At 42.7% G+C, this 19,984-nt stretch overlaps 1 protein-coding gene across 3 annotated transcripts in view; it reads right to left on the bottom strand.

Annotated features, from left to right (window-relative positions):
* RORA (RAR related orphan receptor A) overlaps window positions 1-19,984 on the bottom strand; it is a 714,362-nt gene that overhangs the window by 185,763 nt on the left and 508,615 nt on the right. For all 3 annotated transcript variants that reach the window (XM_027067399.2, XM_053223941.1, XM_053223940.1), the window contains exon 2: window positions 250-279. In XM_027067399.2, the coding sequence (XP_026923200.1) occupies window positions 250-279 (30 nt within the window). The remainder of the gene's footprint in view (window positions 1-249; window positions 280-19,984) is intronic.

Raw genomic sequence — 19,984 nt, 5'->3', positions numbered from 1 at the left:
ATTTTTCTGAAGACTAATGACTTGAATCACTAGAATTCATCAGACCATGTCTAGACTCTCTTTAACACACACTCAGTACAAACAGGTGGAGATGTACCACTTCCGACCACTACAGGTAGAGAAGTATGACCTCTGTTGACCATGGATCACAGCTGAAACATTAGTTTATACTTGAAGGGTCACAGCAGCCAGACATATGCGAATTCCAACTCTTCAGAACTTTGGGTTAAAAAAAAAGGCATTACTTACATGTATGCGTCTTCTTCGTTACTGAGATACCTAGAAGAGAAGAAACAATGACAAAGGTAAGAAAGCGTCCCGTGTGTACTTCTTGAGACGCACATCATTCACAGTGTACCCAGGAACGCATTTGTTGAGACGGTGATGCAGAGGCAGGATCAGTCTTGATCTTGGCTGCCAGTGGCACTGGACCCTACCCCAGAACAACAGAACCGTGGATGACAGGCACGGCCAGCATCGCCTACTGATTTTCTGTGGTAAAAAGCAGCAGCGTGGACAGTAATTAAACAGGGTGAGAGAAGACTCTCAGTTTTCATTTTAAATAGGGGAGATGACGGCGTTTATAGGCAGAGTGGGGAAGATGTGAGGCACGAGAGAGTGATGCCAACCTACTCAGACAAGAGTGAGCTGAGCGCCAGAGCCATTAATTTGCTATGGCCATTGATTCTGTGTTTACTTTTTAATGAAAACGACTCTGCCGGTTCACATGAAGCATAACTTCTTATGGTGAAGGAAAAAACCTCCACAAAATGTACCTATCTGTCCATACTCATTAAAGTCAGAAGGGGAATAACTGCTGCTGCTCCGTGAACGGCACCAAAACGAACACAAACGGTATGAAAACACGAGGGATTCATGAGTCAGCACCCTGGATGCTTCCAAGATGATTTACGGAGAGCAGGTGACAGATGAACGGGGCTAAGCAAGATTCAGCACATAAGACCACATCAAGATAACACGAACGCATGCTTCAGTGCAAACAGCGCCATCTCTGTTTCAGAAGGACTCCATTTTGAACTCCTTACACTCTGTTCTTCTTGGGGGAGATTCTTGAGACTAAATAGCTCAAAGTAATACAACTCTTGAAAACGTTTAGCCTGTGACTAAGAACTGTGGTAAACCTTGACATTTTTTTTCTTTCAAGTTATTAAGAGAACTATTTAACCCTCCTCTGGAAAGTAAAAGTTGTTGAAACATTTGGCATCCACATCAGACCCATTACTTAGCTATGGAACAAATCGTACAGGGAAGAAATCCGTTATGAAAATCCATGGTAGATGTAAAAGAAAAAAAAAAAAAGTTAGTTCCAAAGTTGTGTGCCAAGACCAAAATCACACGCTTGCTCCCCCCACAACTTTCCAAAGGGCTTATTTAGGGAAGCTGAAATTACATAGCCCAACTCGAATTCTTTTTTCCCCCCCTTTTTATTGAGGAAAACTAAACCATTGTTTTTCATCATGTTTGAGTTGGCTTCTCAAAGTGAAGTTAGAACCTTCTGTGAGGAGCCTTGAAGGCTCTCTCACATGGGAACTACAAAAATGTTCCAGAATTTTTTTGAAATAAGCTTTATCATGGGAAGGGAACTTCCCCCAACAGCAACTGCGAGTGAAGTTGAAAATCTGAATACAATTTGCAACTCCAGCTCATGACACCAGCACCAATAAATTGATACATTAGTGCTCTTTCAGCATTATGAGGGCTATATGTGTACTTTCCTTAGGAAATAATGCTTTCTGTAAAATCACTTTGAAGGGAAAGTGCTTATGCTGTCACTCCTGATTATTCAGAACCTCCACACAATTGGATTTAACGCAGCCCCAAACAGACCTATCTATATTCGCTGAGTGTGGAACTATTTTCTCCTGACATCCAAAGCCCTGATGAAAATACCACTGCTTTGACTTTTCTACTTAAATTTATTATACAGCGTGATGCGGTGCTCTCATCAAATATTTTCATGATGATTACGTTGATAATAGATTCTGAAAATCTTCCCAGGAAAGCCGCCTGATCTTTGGGATCGCGGTGGCACAGAGCTAAAACTACTCACACCTGTCTCCAGGAGAAAGCGTGACCCCAGCATCACTAGCGACTGGGGCCCTCAGTTTGATTAGCTGCCACTGAGCGCTACCAATATAATGAACTGGGGGGATATACCTACAGACAAGTTGCCAGATTTAATAGATAAAACACAGGATGCCAGTTCAATTTGCATTTTGGATTCTCCTTCATTGTATATTTGAAATTCAAATTTCACTGGGCATCTTGTATTTTATCTGGCAACGCTAATCCATACAGATAAAACACAAATTATATCTCTTACCTACAGTGAAGAACATAACAATAAATTAATAGTACATTTTCATGGGGAAAGGCTTAAAAACATACCCCTCTTGTGAAAGCAATGTTTTTCTTTTTCTTTTTTGAGAGAGAGAGAGAGAGAGACAGTTGAATGCATACACGTGAAGGAGGGAGAGGGGGCAGAGAGAGAGACAGACAGACAGACAGACAGGGAGAATCTTAAGCAGGCTCCATGCTCAGCTCAGAGGCTGAGTCGGGGCTCAATCTCACGACTGTGAGATCATGACCTGAGCTGAAATTAAGAATTGGACGCTCAACTGAATGAGCCACCTAGGCGCCCTGCAAAATTTTAATAAAAAGTGCATTACTGCTAATTACAAGACTGGACTATACATATCATTTAAATTTTTTTTTTTACTTAATAGCCTTTATGAAGACAAAATTCTATTATCCAAAAAAAGTAAACAAATGAAAACAATGTGAACACTCAAAAGATAAATTTAATGGAATGATGAGAAAGTTTACTGGCATTCCCCTCCTCTTCCTATCCTGAAAAATAACATTGGTGATCGCACTAACATCTCGAATTTGTGCAGCTCCTTTCTCTATAGAAGCTCTAGTATTTCATAGCAACTGACTCCACAGAAGTGTAAAAAAAAAAACAAAACCAAAACCATAAAATATCTTCATTTCACAGATGGGTCAAATGAGGCTCAGGGAAGTTTAAGTAGCACAATAAAAAGCTTTCTGTGGGAAGTTAATATCCTTCTGGAAATGTATCCACGGCTCATATTTAAAAACCCTGGTACAAGGCAAAAGATTTATATGATCTGAAGAGAACTGAAGGTTGGTTGATAGGGGGTGGGGGAGATGGGGAGTGGGTGATAGGCATTGGGGAGGGCACCTGTTGGGATGACCACTTGGTGTTATATGGAAACCAATTTGACAATAAATTATATATATAAAAAATAAAATAAATAAAAGTTAGAACTAAAAAAACAAAAACAAAAACAAAAACAAACCCAGCAACAAACCCTGGTACAGACAGTGCCTCTCAAGAGTAAATATTCAAAAAAAGATTTACACCCAGGACCATACCACTCAGCAGTCAGCTCTGTAAATGATTTAAACCTATGGGGCCCCTGTCCTTTAGTCTTTTCTCAACCAGGAAGCCCCACCAGGGCCTGGGTGAAGGAGGTCCTCAAACAGAGAGGCCCATATACCCTGGTTTTCGACCAGCAGCCATTTTCTTCACCCTTCAGTGGGGGTGAGGTGGGTCTTCCCTTTTTCTTCTCATTTCCCCAGAGGTTGCAAGATTCCTGCCTTTCTTGACAGAAAGTGCCTCCTTAATGAGATCACAGCAGTCATACATTGCCCATTTTTGTCCTTAAGCAGATCCAAACCTAACGCAACCAGCAGCAGTGGGAGTAGCAGCTCTGAATAATGAATTGTTGGAGAACTGGTTTTCCAAAGATAAATTTCATGAGTATTTAGTAGGCAAACAGCTCTAATTCTACCCCGGAGTAGAAAAGAATTGACTTTTTAAAGGCAGCTCTTAAGATAACTAGATTTGGAGTCTTGCTGACCTGAGCTTGCATTCATAGCCCATACACTTTCTGCTTCTTGGCTGAGAGACCTTGGCCAAGTGACCTAACTTCTCTGGGCTGAATTTACAACGGTCTATAATCATAATAATATTCAAAAGGTTGCTGTGAAAACTAAAAGGAAATAAGAATGTCAGGGTGCTTGGGTGGCTCAGTCGGTTGAGCGTCCAACTTCGGCTCAGGTCATGATCTCATGGTTCATGGGTTCAAGCCCCACGTCGGGCTCTGTGCTGACAGCTCAGAGCCTGGAGCCTGCTTCGGATTGTGTCTCCCTCCCTCTTTGCCCCTCCCCGACTTGTGCTCTGTCTCTCAAAATAAATAAACATTACCAAAAAAAAAAAAAAAGATATAAGGATGTCAAAGAGCTTTCCAAACTGGGAAGCATAATAAGAATGCTAAAAGGGTGGGGCACACACGGTCTTATTTTCACAAAGCAGAATCAGAATGTTCTACTGAAAGCTATGTCCTAGCTATCCTGATGTCCCTGGGTTTCACACTGACTTACGGCCTAGGACTCTTTTTCAGACCCAGTGCTCTGACTTGAACATTCATACTGGTTGGAGGAGAGTTCCTCAAAGTAAGTGTGTGCTATTCTAGACCCTGAAATCCCCTGGACTCTTCACTCTCTGAAATCCAGGGAAGATACTTGCTCATTGGCAAGTGTGCTAAGTGTGCTGCTGTTTAGTGCAGGCAGAGGACTTTGATCGCCACCACCAAAGGGTGTCACACAGAGTCCAGCTGTTGTGAAGGTTTTGATTCGCTTCCAAGTGACTGGGAAGAACACCAAGATCCTTCCACTGAGATCTGCAAACAGGCCACCGGGCAGAGTAGTGATCTCTACAGAGACTGCAACTTCACGGAGCTGTGGGAGAGTCACTACCCTGAGCCAACAGTGAACTCACTGGTTGATTTGGGCGAGTCACTCAACATCTCTCTGGGCCTTAGTTTTCTCATCTGTAGAATGAGATAGTTGCACTGCATGGTTTCTTAATTTCCTGTCTAGTTCATCGATCCGTGGCTCCTTGCCCTGCTTTCTAGCTCTCAAACCAAACCTCCTCTTTCTAAGCAACAGGCTTCCAGATCTATTTCTCACTGTACAAAAATCTAATGTAGCTCACAATCAAAGGTAACCCCCTGAAACTTTTTTTCTTTTTGCCTTTAAAAACCAAAGAAGAAAGAAGGCAGTACCCACAAAAGGTTATATAAGTAAAAGCTACACTTCTTTTGGGTGATATTTTAAAATTATCTGGGCTAGAGAAAAATGGTACCTTTTGATAAAGTTGCAAGACTCCTTATATTTCACCCAGATCACACACACACACACACACACACACACACACACACACAGAAGAGAAGAGAAACATTTCTAGGTGACGCTTTAAGAGTAATTTTTAATTTAACAACATGACATCAGTTTTAAATTGTCAATTAATACCCTTAAAATTAAGAGGAAAAATCTCTACAAACACTCTACTCAAAGTAGGGCTTCTAATACAGCAAGAGTGCCTGACTCTATTTAGCCAACCATGCTTCAAAGTAAAGCAAAGCAAATGTCATGAAAATACCACAAATTTATCACTGTCACGGTTATCAGTAGTTTCAGAGTCATAGCTATCACAGAGCAGAGCACTTTAGGAATGTAATCTGATATTTCCAATCAGTGCCAAATCTTGGACCAATTAACTTCCTTGATGGACTTCTTATTGTCTCCTGGTTTCTAGGCAATTGTCTGGGTACCAAGTTTACTTTAACTTTTTTTTTTTTGGTAAGAAATGGCATCTTTCTTATTCCCCAGACATGCCAATTATTAAACTAACATTTCCAGAGGCCCTGCATTCTAGACAGGTCCCTAACTACAGAGATGTCCCTTTGCCACTTTGCTATTATTCAGCCTGGGTGTCTTACTTTCTTGCATAATGGGATAACAATTGATGAGATGCAGATATTTTCAACACGGATAAGTTCTGTGTTAGCATAAAAAACAAAAACTGAGCACCTGGGTGGCTCAGTCCGTTAAGCGTCGGACTTTGGCTCAGGTCAGGATCTCACGGTTCGCGAGTTCGAGCCCCGTGTCAGACTCTGTGCTGACAGCTCGGAGACTGAAGCCTGCTTTGGATTCTGTGTCTCCCTCTCTCTCTCCCCCTCACCAGCTCACACTGTCTCTTTCTCTCTCTCAAAAATAAATAAACATTAAAAAAATTAAAAACAAAAACAAACACAACAAAGACTACCGAAAATAAAATGCAGCCAAGTTTTCTTTTTTTCTTTTTGTTTTAAAATATGTCAATGCTTCCATATTTCAAGTGAGCTTGTGTGGGAGGGAGGAAGGAGGAGATGTGCTACTTCATAATTGACAAAATCTTCAGGGGCACCTGGGTGGCTCAGTCGGTTGCGCATCTGACTCTTGGTTTCGGCTCAGGTAATGATCTCACAGTTTGTGGGATCGAGCCCCATGTTGGTCTCTGTACTGGCAGTGTGGAGCCTGCTTGGGATTCTCTCTCTCCCTCTGCCTGTCCCCGACTGGTGCTGTCTCTGTCTCTCTCTAAATGAATAAATAAACTTAAAAAGAATTAAAACAAAACAAAAAACCCCCATCAAAACCCAAAATCTTTAATTGTCCAACTCATGCGTCTACACTAGACCCACACATGAACTCTTAGTTTAATCTCCAGAAAAGGAGGACTCCAAATCTGAGGGCTTTCACAGGATTTATTCTCCCTCTTCACAAGGTGAATGAGTTAAATAAGATGCCCATTATTCAAGCTGTGAGGTCTTAGGCAAATGACCTAACTTCTCTGAGTCTCCGTTTTCTTATCCATAAAATGGGGACAAAATTCTCAGCGCTGGAAAAAATTCTCAGGCTTCAGTAAACTAATTCACGCAGGGCATGTAGCATAATGCCTCTTTCCTACTCATGATGTTTCTAATCGCACTTTGCATTGGACAGAGAGATATCCCTTGGGTGGACACAGGCATATCCATTAGGGCAAGGTCATGAAGAAGACATAATCTGGCAAATGAGTGTTTGAACGTTCAGGCAGAACTTTCAAAATACAATGTTGAGCATTTAACCTCCCTCCTGCCATATTATCAACAAGCATAGTGCAAAGGTTGCAATCTGCTGGGTCTGCTTGCTCCCCTCGTGCACTTCCTTTTGACTTCCTCATTGTAAGGCGCTCGTAGTTAAAACAGTCATTTATATGCAGTGAATGAACAGTAGCTAAGAAACATGGCCCAGCATTTAGGTTGCTTTTTCTTTTTTCTTTTCTTTTCTTTTTTTTGAATGGCTAACAATTGTTTCATAAAGAAAACATCCCAGTTTGTGCTGGCCCCCTGCGCCCTGCCCCCCCCATCCTGAGCTGTCCTGTGCGCTTGCTCTATTCCATACACAGCCAAGGAGAGGATCTATGCAGGAGGCAGATCAGGAACACAGCCCAAGTGTGGCCTCACCAAACAAAGTGGTGTTACAAAACAATGTCCTTGTCTAGGACAAAAGAGCTATTAATGATAATCAGTACATATTACTGAAAGTGCTCCAAGTAATCTCTGGACTTTGTTTCAAAAATTCTTAATGGACACTAATGCTTAGAGTTCACTCAAAAGAGAAATAAATTATGTGCCAGGGTTGCAGGGACCAAGGACAACACTCGGAAGGCATCAAAGCATTAGCAATGTTACGACAATCAAGTATTTTGTAATTGCATAAAAAGCCTTTAAAAATCATTTAGAAATACTAATTACGAAGAAAAATAATACTTTAATGTGAGATTTCTTTTGTGTTGATTTGAGCCTAGGTTGAGCTGTTTCAGTGATAATAATTCCGCTCTTTTACCAATCAAGGTACTTTATGCTACATGAAAAAATTTCCATTTTAGTGTGAAAAATGGATATGGGCATTGATACGAGGAATTTTTTTTTCTGTTTTTTGAAAAAAAAATGTGTGTGTGTGATTGCCTTCCATCTCTGGGTCATATTTCCTGATATTTGTGCCCAGAAATACCTTTTAATTTGGGGCAGGCAGGCAAGAGCTATACCCTCTCTCAAACCCTGCTTTTATCTATGACAAAACCATTCTAAGAACAAAACCTTATTCCCAGTTCCTCAGCAAAAGCAACACAAAGACACCATCAGACTATCCTAGAAAGAAAACGTGAGACTAAACTTAGTTGGGAAACATCCATCTTGTCCCTTAGAGATTACTAGGTAATGCGTTACAACAAGTCCATACCCAAGGAGGGTAGTTTCTCCTCTTGTGACCTGCTGGTGCCAGATGCATGATTAGCACTAAAGGATAGTTAAGAAAAGTAAGAATCCTTGTTCTTTCAAATTGATTTCCTTTTATCGCGTCCATACTGAAAACGGAGCTACCCATTAAATATTACTCCGTTGACTTCAATTTGCTCTTGGAGCTCTGAGCAGAGATCTGAACTGACAAGCATCAAACACTTCTAGCTTAGCCTTCTGGGATTGAGCAGTTTCATAAGTGAATAATTCAATTCAGGTAAAAATCAACAGCTCTTATCATGCTCTTCCAGGAAATGCTTTACTTTAGGTGCCTCTGAAATCTGGTGAATTGTTTATCTTTGCCACTAATATGGACACGTCCTGACTTGAGGTGCGTGTAGGGGACTTGCCTAGATGCCGTCAAACACGTGGCGATAGGTGTAACGCCCGAACTCAAAGCTACCAGAACTGGTTGGATGAGGGTGACTTGGACATTATAGAGCTGCGGCCCCAAAAGCAAGTCAGGCACCATAGACACTGTTCACGTATTATGCCCTTGCGTGGACAACCGAAATCCGACCTCCACCTCCGCAAATCCTGTGGAGCACGGACCGTAGTCAGCATATCAGGTCAAGGTGAGTAATGACTGAAGAAATCGCACCCAGTCTGCTTTCACCCCAAAACCAAAGTCCGCTGCTGATGGCACAAGCATGGCACCATCACCTTACCATCACCTAGTAAGGAGAGGGAATCTGAAGTGGAAACAATGGGATTTCAGTTCTACATTGTGAGGAGCTGAGCTCTACTGTCAGAACCAGGATGAACACTAAAAGTCACACGATCCAGCAGGATACCAAATAAACAGTGATATGTACTTTCAGTGGACAGGTGGCTTCAATTATTGCTTGTACAGATAGGCTACTAAGGCTCTGTAAAGGATTCCTAAAATTGTCCACATTAATCATCTTGAAAGAAAAAAGATGAAAACTCCAATTAAATATGTGTTTTGTAGCCGCTCCCGTGAAGACAGGATTTTAAGCAGTTTGTCTGGATTGGCTGCTGCTGGGTGATAATTCAAGAAAAGAAAGTAGTCACCAAGGTATTTCCTGTACATTTTCCAACGTACAGAATTTATCGAGTAGATAATTATTAGATGAGACTAATAAACTGTGTTCCCACATGAGATTTAGAGTCAGGAAGCTTTGATTCCAGGCTTAGCTCAGTCACTTGACAGCTATGTGAATTTGGCCAAGATACTTAATCTCTCTGACCTTAGTTTCCTCATCTCTTAAAGAAGGGGGAAAAATCTTTTCTTCTTCCATCTGGTAATGTGACCACCAGAAATGTAGGCATTAGGAAGTCATTATGGATGTACACAGCGTTTTTGTGGCACCATTGGTGTTATCAGTGAAAGGTTAGGGAGGAGCCACCCAAAAGTCAACAGTATAGAGGATGAGTTAAATAAACCATAGTATATCTATGTAATGAAATACTCTGTCATCATTAAACTAATGAAAACTTAATTGCATAGAAAGATGTTGTAGCTGTCTTTAGAGAAACAAAAAACTCAAACCAACTACAGCATGATTACGTTTCTGGGGAAAGAAGAAAAAAATCAAACAAACTGCATAGAAAAATGACTAAAAAATACGCACAAAATAAATGAGAGTGGTTATCTCTGAGTGGAGGGATTGTGGGTGATTTTTCATTTTTTTTCTTTGTCTCTACTTTCTAAATGTTCTTTCTTTTTTTAAAAAAAAATTGTTTAAATTCAAGTTAATTAACATACAGTGTAGTATTGGTTTCAGGAGTAGAACCCTGAAACCAATGAAAGTGATTCATCACTTACATATAATACCCAGTGCTCATCCCAGCAAGTGCCCTCCTTAAGGCACAGAGGAGTTGAGATGGCGGAGAAGTAGGGGGGACCGTAGGCTTTCCTTGTCTCTCAAACACAGCTGTACTGAGGTCAGATTACTTCTAATTATCTATGATAAAACTGTATAAATAAAAGTCTAAGGGGCGCCTGGGTGGGTCAGTTGGTTAAGCATTCATTCTGGTTTGGCTCAGATCACAAACCCCTCAAGGCAAGAGTGAGCCCTCTGTCAGTGTCCCCTGAGAATTCTCTGGGTGTTACTGCCATGAAATGTAAAGAGCAGGGTTCTGGAGACAGGAAGACCCAGGATGCAAGCCTGACTTCATCACTAGCACTAAGTGAACATCATGGAGTCATTTCCCTTTGGGCAAGTTACTTAGCCCGAGTCTCAGTTTCAGTTTCTGTAGGATAGAGATAAGGAAGAGGCACCTGGGTGGCTTAGTTGGTTGAGTCCAACTTCTGCTCAGATCATGATTCATGGGTTCGAGCCCCACATCGGGCTCAGTGCTGACAGCTCAGAGCCTGGATCCTGCTTGAGATTCTGTGTCTCCCTCTCTCTCTGCCCCTTTCCTGCTTGTCCTCTCTCTCTCTCTCAAAAACAAATGTTAAAAAAAATTTAAGAGGTAAGGATACTTTCTTATTGGGGTCGTTGTGATCATGAAATGGTATAGACAGCATAAAGCTGAAAGCTGTCAAGGGTCTTTGAATTCCATTACCTAAGCAATGTATCTTAGCAGTGCAATGGAATGCTTCCACAAAAAATGGAAGGGAAAAAGGTCTCTGTGTCCTTGGGTTGTGGCACTGAGGTGCCTTCTTCTTCTTCTTCTTCTTTTTTTTTTTTTTTCTTTTAGCAGGTTCCACACCCAGCCCGGAGCCTAATGTGAAGCCTGAACTCAGCCTAATGTGAAGCCTGATCTGTGAAGCCTGAGATCAAGCCCTGAGCTGAGATCAAAAGCCGGATCTTAACCAACTGAGCCACGCAGGTACCCCCAAACTATGGCTTCTTTTGAAATTGACATACTGTCATAATTTGTTTGATTTCAACTAGCACAACTCCTCTCTTCTATATTTTCTTTCCCTCCCTCCCTTTAGTCTTAAGAAGGTTGTAATGGCTTGGGTTATATCCCTCAAAAAGTTATGTTCAAGTCCTAACTCCGGGTACCTGTGAACGTGACTTTATTTGGAAACCGGGTCTTTACTGATGTAATCAAGATGATGTCCTACTGGATTAGGGTAGGCCTTAAATCTAGTGACTGCTGTCTCGATAAGAGAAAGGAGAGGGAGGTATGGACAGAGAGACACAGAAGACACAAGAGAAAGTCTGGTGAAGATAGAGGCAGAGACTGGAGTCATGTAGCTGTAGGCCAAGGAGCCAAGGACGGCCAGCAACAACCAGAAGTTAGGAGACAGGCTTTTAGAACTTCTTCTCTAGAGCCTTCTGAGGGAGCATGGCCCTGCTGACACCTTGATTTTGGACTTTTAGTACCCAGAACTGTGAGAGAATACATTTCTGTTGTTTTAAGCCACTCATTTGTGACACATTATAGCAGCCATAGGAAGTTGATACAAAGGTTCAGGAAATTTTATGAGCTTACGGTATCTTGACAATACCTTGGGATCTTTCAAAAATATGGTGTGGCAATTCTCTTGCTTCCCCTCCATATCCCCGTATCTCCCATTCTTCCACAGCAGGCACCTTTTTGGTGGGCACACAGTGGCCCAGTTAGAGACTACATTCCCAGGATTCTTTGGGGCTGGGTATAGCCATAAGACTATGTTCTCACTAAGAATGTGAGCGGAAGGGGTATGTGTAAATTCCATGTCACTTAAAAGGAAATTGCTTGCCTGGGATATCGTCTCTCTTCTCGTGGACTGGAACTTGGATGAGCCTGTGTCCCAGCTCCAACCATGAGGGCTGCACCTTTGGAGACAGGACCCTGTAAGCTTGTAGGCCTGTCTCCTTCCCTGGGAGTTTCTACCGGCTCAAACACCACAGGAGAGAGAAGCAAACTTCCACTTCGCATAAGCCACTGTGTTCTTGGGTCTCTGCTACAGCCGTTTTTAGCCTTTACCCTAACGCATACATAGGGTTAAGAAATAACTCTAGTTTATAGCTTAATCACCAAATGTCAGATCTGGAAGAGAGAAGAAATTATATCTCTTCCTGGGAAAGGACAGAAAACTGGGCCCGAGAGGGACTAGGTGACTGGTTCCAAGTCATCCAGCCAATTAGAGGCCGAGCGGAGAGCAGCACTGAGCTCTGTCAGCTCCAAGGCCTGGTATGTTTAAGTCTCCCTGTTATCGTACAGAACATCTCAGCTAGACCTAAGGAGGTTTCACTGGCATCATTTTAAAGCATCATTTAGGCCAAAGCGAACTGTTTGAACTGTTAATCAGATAGTGTCAGCCCCTGCTCAGTTTCCTTCTGTGACTCATGAGCTTCTCCACAAGCCTCCCTGGGTCTCCACCTCATGTCCTCCTCTCTCTGCCTTCCCTCACACCTGATCTTCTACATGGACCTTGCAGGATTGTCTCTAAAGATCTAAGCTTGCTCTGGCCTCGAGTCCTTTCAGTTTAGAATTCCCTTTGCCTGGTTCAATTTTCCTCCACATCTCCCCAGGCCTTCCTCACAGCTACTCAGATCTCTAAGGCAGAATGCTCACTCCCTTCCCCTCACTTTATTTACAATGGTGTTCCTGCTCCATTCTCCACTTTGCTTTACTTTTCATGACAGGATTTCTCTCCCTGTGACATTCTATTAAATAGCTATGGTGTGTTTTCCCAAAAATGCCAACCCTTAAAAGTCAGGGACTTCATGTTCTCGGATTATCACTGTATTTTAGAATGCTGACAATGGTGCCTGGCACATAGTGGGAGCTCAAGAACATCCGTGAAATGAATGACCGGGGACGGTCTCCAGAGCAACGTGTCTAGTCTATCGATTGTGACCTCAAAACCTAGTCCTCTGGAAATGTATAGAGAACACAGGAGAACAGAAATGGTTAGGCAGAGGCTAGATGAGATTTTCTGGGGACAGAAGGAAAATTTTGCATGGGTGGAGAGAAACCAGCAAACTACACACAAAGAGAGAAGGGGGGGGGGGGAGAACACATACCAACCCCAGGACCCAAAGCAGAGGTCAGGCAATCAATAGAAAAGGTAAAATGGCGCTCTTAAACACTTTTGATAAAATCAATTTGGCCATTACCACAGCTGAACACAGGGCACGTAGGCCTCATCTGTTAGAAAGATCTTTATGATCTTGTTAACGGATCCCCGACACAGAAGCTGTAAAGGTTATAACCCAACTTGTAAAGCTAATCTCATATTGGCTCTGGGATAATAAAGAACCGACAGAAAAATTCCCACTTAACCATATGCTACAGCAAGAAGAAGAGCTTGTGTGACTTCTTCCATGGCAATTCAGAATAGTTTAACTTTCCCATTTCTGAGGCTGAGAAAGCAGTTTTAGAAACAACGATTTTAGGATGCAGGGTTCTTAGATATAGAGGTTAACTTGGGTTTAGCAATCTCCCTTCTATTCAAGGTGATTTAAAAATAAAATTGGTATTTTTATTTTTAAAGATAGCTCTGTTCTATATTTGTATATCCTAGATGAAATCCTTGGATGATGATGATGATGATGATGATGATGATTATTATTATTATTATTTCATATGTGAGTTTAGGGTCTTTCTTTTTCTTTTAAAAAAAATTTTTTTTAACATTTATTTATTTTTGAGACACAGAAAGAGAGAGCATGAACAGGGGAGGGTCAGAGAAAGAGGGAGACACAGAATCTGAAATAGGCTCCACGCTCTGAGCTGTCAGCACAGAGCCCGACGTGGGGCTCGAACCCACGGACCACGAGATCATGACCTGAGATGAAGTCGGACGCCTAACCGACTGAGCCACCCAGGTGCCCTGGGTCTTTCTTTTTCAACAGAGTAATGCAGCATTATTTCTTGATCATACTCCTCTGGACCACACAGTCCAGATCATGCCTGTGGAAGTAGTGTAGAAAGGGAAAACAAATTTATGCTACATAGCAGGTCCAGAAGACAAAACAAAATAGCAATCATAAAACCTTTCTGAGTGGCCTTGAAAAGAACACAGGGGAGAATGTGAGTGTATCAGGCATTTAATTTCAGACTGAAATATGAAACATGTAGGGATGAAATGATACAATGTCTGAGATCTGCTTTAAAATGCTTCAGGGCACCTGGGTGGCTCAGTCGGTTCAGCATCGGATTTCAGCTCAGGTCATTATCTCGTAGTTCGTGAGTTCGAGCCCCGAGTCAGGTTCTGTGCTGACAGCTCAGAGCCTGGATCCTGTTTCAGATTCTGTGCCTCCCTCTCTCTCTGCCCCTCCCCAGCTTGCTCTCTGTGTGTGCCTCTCTCTCACTCTCTCAAAAAAACCCCAAACAAACCCAAAAAACGCTTCAGCAAAGGGGAAGGGGATAGCCGAAGCACGTGTGACAAAATCTTGAGAAGCATTCGATCTTGTACGTTTGGTATCCAGGAATTCACTCCACTGTTGCCTCTCTTTGAGTATGTGTTTGAAATTTTCATAATAGAAGGGTTTTACTGGCTTGGAAAGCTTTGAAAAGAGGCCGAGTCTATCTCATATATAGTGTGTGAGAGATTCTGCCCACACATGTGAATAGGTAGCAGTCGTAGTTCCCCAACCACTGAAGAAAGTGCTACTCACTAGAACAGGTTTGAATGCTGTGGAGAGCAGATACCTTCAGAATACATATTTATTCAGCCATTCATTTGATTTTACTTACACAAAGAAATATTTAATACCTTTTATTCCTCCTCCTTAAGTTCTTGTTTTCAATGGGGTCTTAATCTTGCCAATAGTGGTTTTGTCAACCATGACACGTTTTAGGAACCTAACCTCATTGGTTGATGCCAAAGTAGTAGAATTTGTTATGGCCACGTGAAGGGAGCATGTGGTAGAAAATAAATCAGAAGACCTGACTTTGAATTCCACCTTCCCCTCCTGTGGCTCACACCCATCTTTTTTTTTTTTTTTTTTTTTAAATGTTTATTTATTTTTGAGACTGAGAGAGAGCATGATCGGGGGAGGGGCAGAGAGAGAGGGAGACACAGAATCGGAAGCAGGCTTCAGGCTCTGAGCCATCAGTCCAGAGCCTGACGCGGGGCTTGAACTCACAGACCGCGAGATCGTGACCTGAGCCAAAGTCGGACACTTAACCGACTGAGCCACCCAAGCACCCCAACCATCTTTTTACTATACTTTGATGAGTCTACCCTCTTGGACAATCTTGTGCTTGGTTCTGTTCATTCTCAGCAGCCCATGTTTTTGTTGGTTGGATGAAAGTCCCATCAGTGGCATATAACAGCAGCCACCCTTAAAAGCAGGCCACTTCTTCTACATAGAAACCTAAACAAACCAGGGGTCCCTTGGTTAATGATTCCAAATAAGAATCCAAGATATCCTGGCTACTCTCTGAGTGGTTATTTTAAGGCAGATGGTTGTTGCTAACTTACAGTTCAGTCCCTTTACAGGTAATTTCAATTCATCATTCAGAATAGCAATCTGATCCTCAAACAAGATGTAGCATTTCCCCACTAGTTGTTTGTTTTGTTTTATTTATTTAATTTAATTTAATTTAATTTAATTTAATTTTATTTTATTTTATTTATTTATTGTCCCACATTTTCAAACTCCCTTGAAGATTACCCAAAGGGCAGAGCACCTGGGTGGCTCAGTCGGTTAAACCTCCAACTTTGGCTCAGGTCACAATCTCGTGGTTCACGAGTTCGAGCCCCGCGTTGGGCTCTGTGCTGACGGCTCAGAGAGCCTCGAGCCTGCTTCAGATTCTGTGTCTCCCTCTCTCTCTCCCCCTCCCCTGCTTGTGTTCAGTCTCTCTCTTTCTCTCTCTCTCAAAAATAATAAAAACATTAAAAAAATAAAAAAAAAAAAAGAGATTACCCAAGGGCAACTTGTAGTTTGCCACTGTAACAACATATTCATTGTTGTACGGCTGATGCAGATTTTCAACCCACCTTCTGATGTCCTCGTCTCCCTCTGTGAAGCAAGTGGTCAAGAAGATACTGCTGAACCATTTTCCAGGGAGGAAACTGAATATTGGAAGGTGAAGGGGCATGCTCAATGTCAAGTGGCTCCTGTATGACAGAGCTGGGGCCAAAAGCTCAATCATGTGATGTTTTTCAGTGGCCATTGTAGTTATTTCCTTCTCTGGTTGAAGCCTTTAAGGGCACCTCCTGAGCCCACACCAAGAGCCAAAGGCATCCAGCAAAAAGCATCACAGACAAACATCTGTATCCCAGGTCAGTGAGTTCCCTGTAGTCTCCCGTCCCTTCTACCAGCATTAACTTTTTCACCAACAGGCTCTTCTCGCTTTACAGTCTGGTTGTCCTTTCCATTTTGTGCAGTTTGGACTGGTAAACCAGTGTTTAGATGGTTTACAGTTGTGTGAGTGCCCCTCTGTTCCATGTCCTGTATTTGTGAGCAAGAGACTAGAGGAGCCTTACCCAAGCGTCAAGGACACTCCTAACCACCAGGTGAGAGACTGGACTCCCTATGACAGTACATTATCCAAACGCATGTGCATCAATTCTGTCACACAGCCCTGTCTTCCACCCTCTGGCTTTCACCCACACAACATAAAAACAGCACTCTCAATGCCATTATGATTTTGGAATCCAACCCATATGCAGCTGAGGTAGCTTTAGTTACCTTTAATTTCAAAGCTGTCACTAATGTAGTCCCAGAGCCGAAGGAAAGCTTGAAACTATTTGAACATCTCACTAATGAACAATGTATGAATAATATGATCTTTCAGCTCAAAGTGCAATTTGCTCAAGGGTGAAAACTCAAGACCTGCCATCTATACTGGCCTCTGATTGGCTGTCTGACTGCTCGTTCCCTCCTTGCTCCCTGTTGTCAAGTGCTATGGTAGGTGATGGAGATGGCCAACAAGATAGCAATGGTCCCTGTACTCATGGCGCGGAAGGGAAAAGCTTACAGTATGGGTATCAGTCAGAGCCTCAACCAGGGGCCCAAATCCCATTCTGGCCATCCATTTTGCATCAGCCCCACACACGTTCCTAGCTGTCATCACTTCTTCCTCAGGAAGCACAAACATTGCTCAGCACATCCATGAGCTTCAACAGCAAAAAGTGTTTTGGGGGGCGGGCAGTGAAAACATGCAGACTTATGTTAATTCGGTCAAACTCTTGGCACATTTCTCTTTTCATCCTTGGTCACTTGAGGCCCTGCTGACTTTTTTCAGGAGCCTATGTCCACAAAGAAATGCATGCGAGAGGAACCTCTTCCCCCCTTCCTGCTTATATATTTTCCCCTACAGACATCCTTTTCTCCCCCCCAACAGACATCCTTGATAATTTTTTTTTTTTTGCATTTCGAAAGATCCTTACACACAGTTTAAATATTCCAGAGAGTTCCTACAACTACTATATGACTATGATAACAGGTTCTGTTAAAAAAGATAGCAGATTCTGTTACTCTGTATTTGCACACGTGAAACTCGTGCCTCAGTTTCCAGGGTAACAGAAGGAATAAAACAAGCGTCTCCCAGATGCCGATATGGTCAAGGTCGGATAGCTTTGAGCTCAGACATCAGGAACCTCTCAGCCAACTCAACATCCTCCCGATTCTTCATGTTTTTCCCCCTGTAGTCATACTCGGTGTCGCTTACTGAAGAGTGCTTTAGATACGCAGGGGAAGCAGGTAAACTTTCAGGATTTTAATTGCAGCAAATGAAGGCAGAAGTGACTCATCAGAGCGAACGTGACTGCGTCAGGGCCATCAACGTCAGACGGACTCAGCCTCAGACAGCAAGTCTGGCACCAGGTACGGCTTCCACGACCACCACGCCTCCGAGAGACGGCGGAGCTGCAGAGGATTCCGACATCGCTTCTAAGCTGACAGAAGTCTTCTTCTTATATACTACGCTGAAACTCTGAGCCTTGCCGTAAGTCATCGTTTTATGGACTTTTAACGACGACGGTAACATACCACCACGTGTGGCACTGCCAACTTTGCTATGAGGGCTACCTCCCCCGCACCGTGACATTCGAAGTACAGAGTCTCCTTCATCTACAGGAGCTGTCCTATCAGTCCGCTAATGGGAACAATTCATTTAACCTGCTCTCGAAGTACAGCCAAGGAGTGCAGTAATGCGTATAGGATCCGGGGGGAACCGCTCCTCCCAGCTGGCCCCTCCTGCCATTTGATTCATTGACGAGAGTTCCATTTTCTCTCCACGCAGGCCGACTTACAGAAAAAAAAAAAAAAAGGACATTCCAGAAAAATTAAGTTAACTATTAGCCAAATCCCCTCAAGCTGCTGGCTTGGATTATGTAACAGCTCCTTAATTCCAGAAGCTACGGAAGAGGAGGCCGGCATTTCTCTGATTTCCTATCCGTTTCACGCGGCTTCCGTGCCCCCCTCCTCTTCGCCCGGCCCACCGCCCAGCTACATATGTCTTCGGCGGTCTGTGGAGCACATACTCCTCATCCATTTTAATTAGGTGGGAGGCTCCTGCTTACACTGCAGGGCATGCCGGCTTCATAAACTTCTCACTTTACACGACCCTCGCTTCCTGCCTTTGACCCACTCACCACACAACATTTGCAGAGCCGAAATCCTAGCAACAGCACCTGCGATCATTAATGTATTAAACCGTTGCTCCAAAATGACTAAACGCATTATTTCTGCTGCGGAAGAAAATGCTGAGGTGAAGCAAGAGCAAAGGTAAAAGACCTGGTTTTCCTAAAATGGATACAGCCTCGGAGGCCTTTATATCCTCCAAGGACACGGTCTCGATTCTTCTGATCATTTTTCAAATCGACTTAATGAGCGTGAGATGGTCCTCTCATTAAACTGATATAATAGATAAACAGTACCTGCATTTAGGGTGGGCAACTGAAATAGGGAGCCTGGTTCTTGAGATTCTAAAGGGTTTTTCACCAGAGCAAAAGGAAGGCTTGACTTCCGAAGGCGGCTTTACACCCTCTGCCATCACTCTGGCACATGAAACAGAGGGAGAGAATTTTGAGCTCTCTTGAACTAAAAGCAATTCCAGTTGGTATGGATTGTTTCTCATAGGATTTTGAGTAATTTCCGTATCATAAATTTTAGCTCTGCTCACGACTTCCTTCAAAGATAACTAAATGCCAAGCCAGTTGGAAAAAATAAACATTTAAAGAGCTACATAAACCCCAACATTTTTTTTTCAAAAACCGCAAGCCCAAGTTAGATTCTCTATGTCCCACACAACTGTCCAAATGAAGCTCCCCTCACCCCCATCTTCCAAGACGGCCCCAAACCCAAATCTTATCTTTCTAAAGATCTTTTACAAAGTAGATGTTAAAAGCAAACAAAGTTATCATTTAACCAGCTGTTCTTATTGCCTCAACATACAGAACTGTCCACATTTGCTACTTCTTTCCAGAAATGTCTGCTTTCTGTCTCCAAACACGGGAAGCTTCAGAGCCACACACTGCTATGCTTCTGCCTGCTCGGGAGAAAATAAGGCCTGATCTCATGTTAACGAAATCAGGCCTGTTAGTAGCATCTGTGGTCTACTGTAACCCTGCAGAGACATAAATTTCTCATTTTTAGACTTTCCTCAAATTTCATAAGCTATTTTTTGTTATTGCAAAATCCAGTCCTTTATAATAAATTTATAGGGTGCCTAGGGGGATATCCATTCATATTATATGGTATCTCATTCTAGGTTCCTCCGAGATAGAAGCACGGAGTGAACGCCACTCAGTCAGATAGCGACTCTCACTTGTGAAGCTCCTGTGCGATAGGACCAACAAGGCTCCTGTGGGATCTCACACACATGCAGAATATAAAAGCCTACAAAGTGAAAATGATGCCACCCCACTCCTGAAGTAGGATCACCCAGGTAAGCTGGAAAAATGCTTTGGT

The sequence above is a fragment of the Acinonyx jubatus genome, chromosome B3, assembly GCF_027475565.1.
Source record: "Acinonyx jubatus isolate Ajub_Pintada_27869175 chromosome B3, VMU_Ajub_asm_v1.0, whole genome shotgun sequence".
NCBI classification, from domain to species: Eukaryota; Metazoa; Chordata; class Mammalia; order Carnivora; family Felidae; genus Acinonyx; species Acinonyx jubatus.
This window is presented reverse-complemented; position numbering and strand designations above follow the sequence as displayed.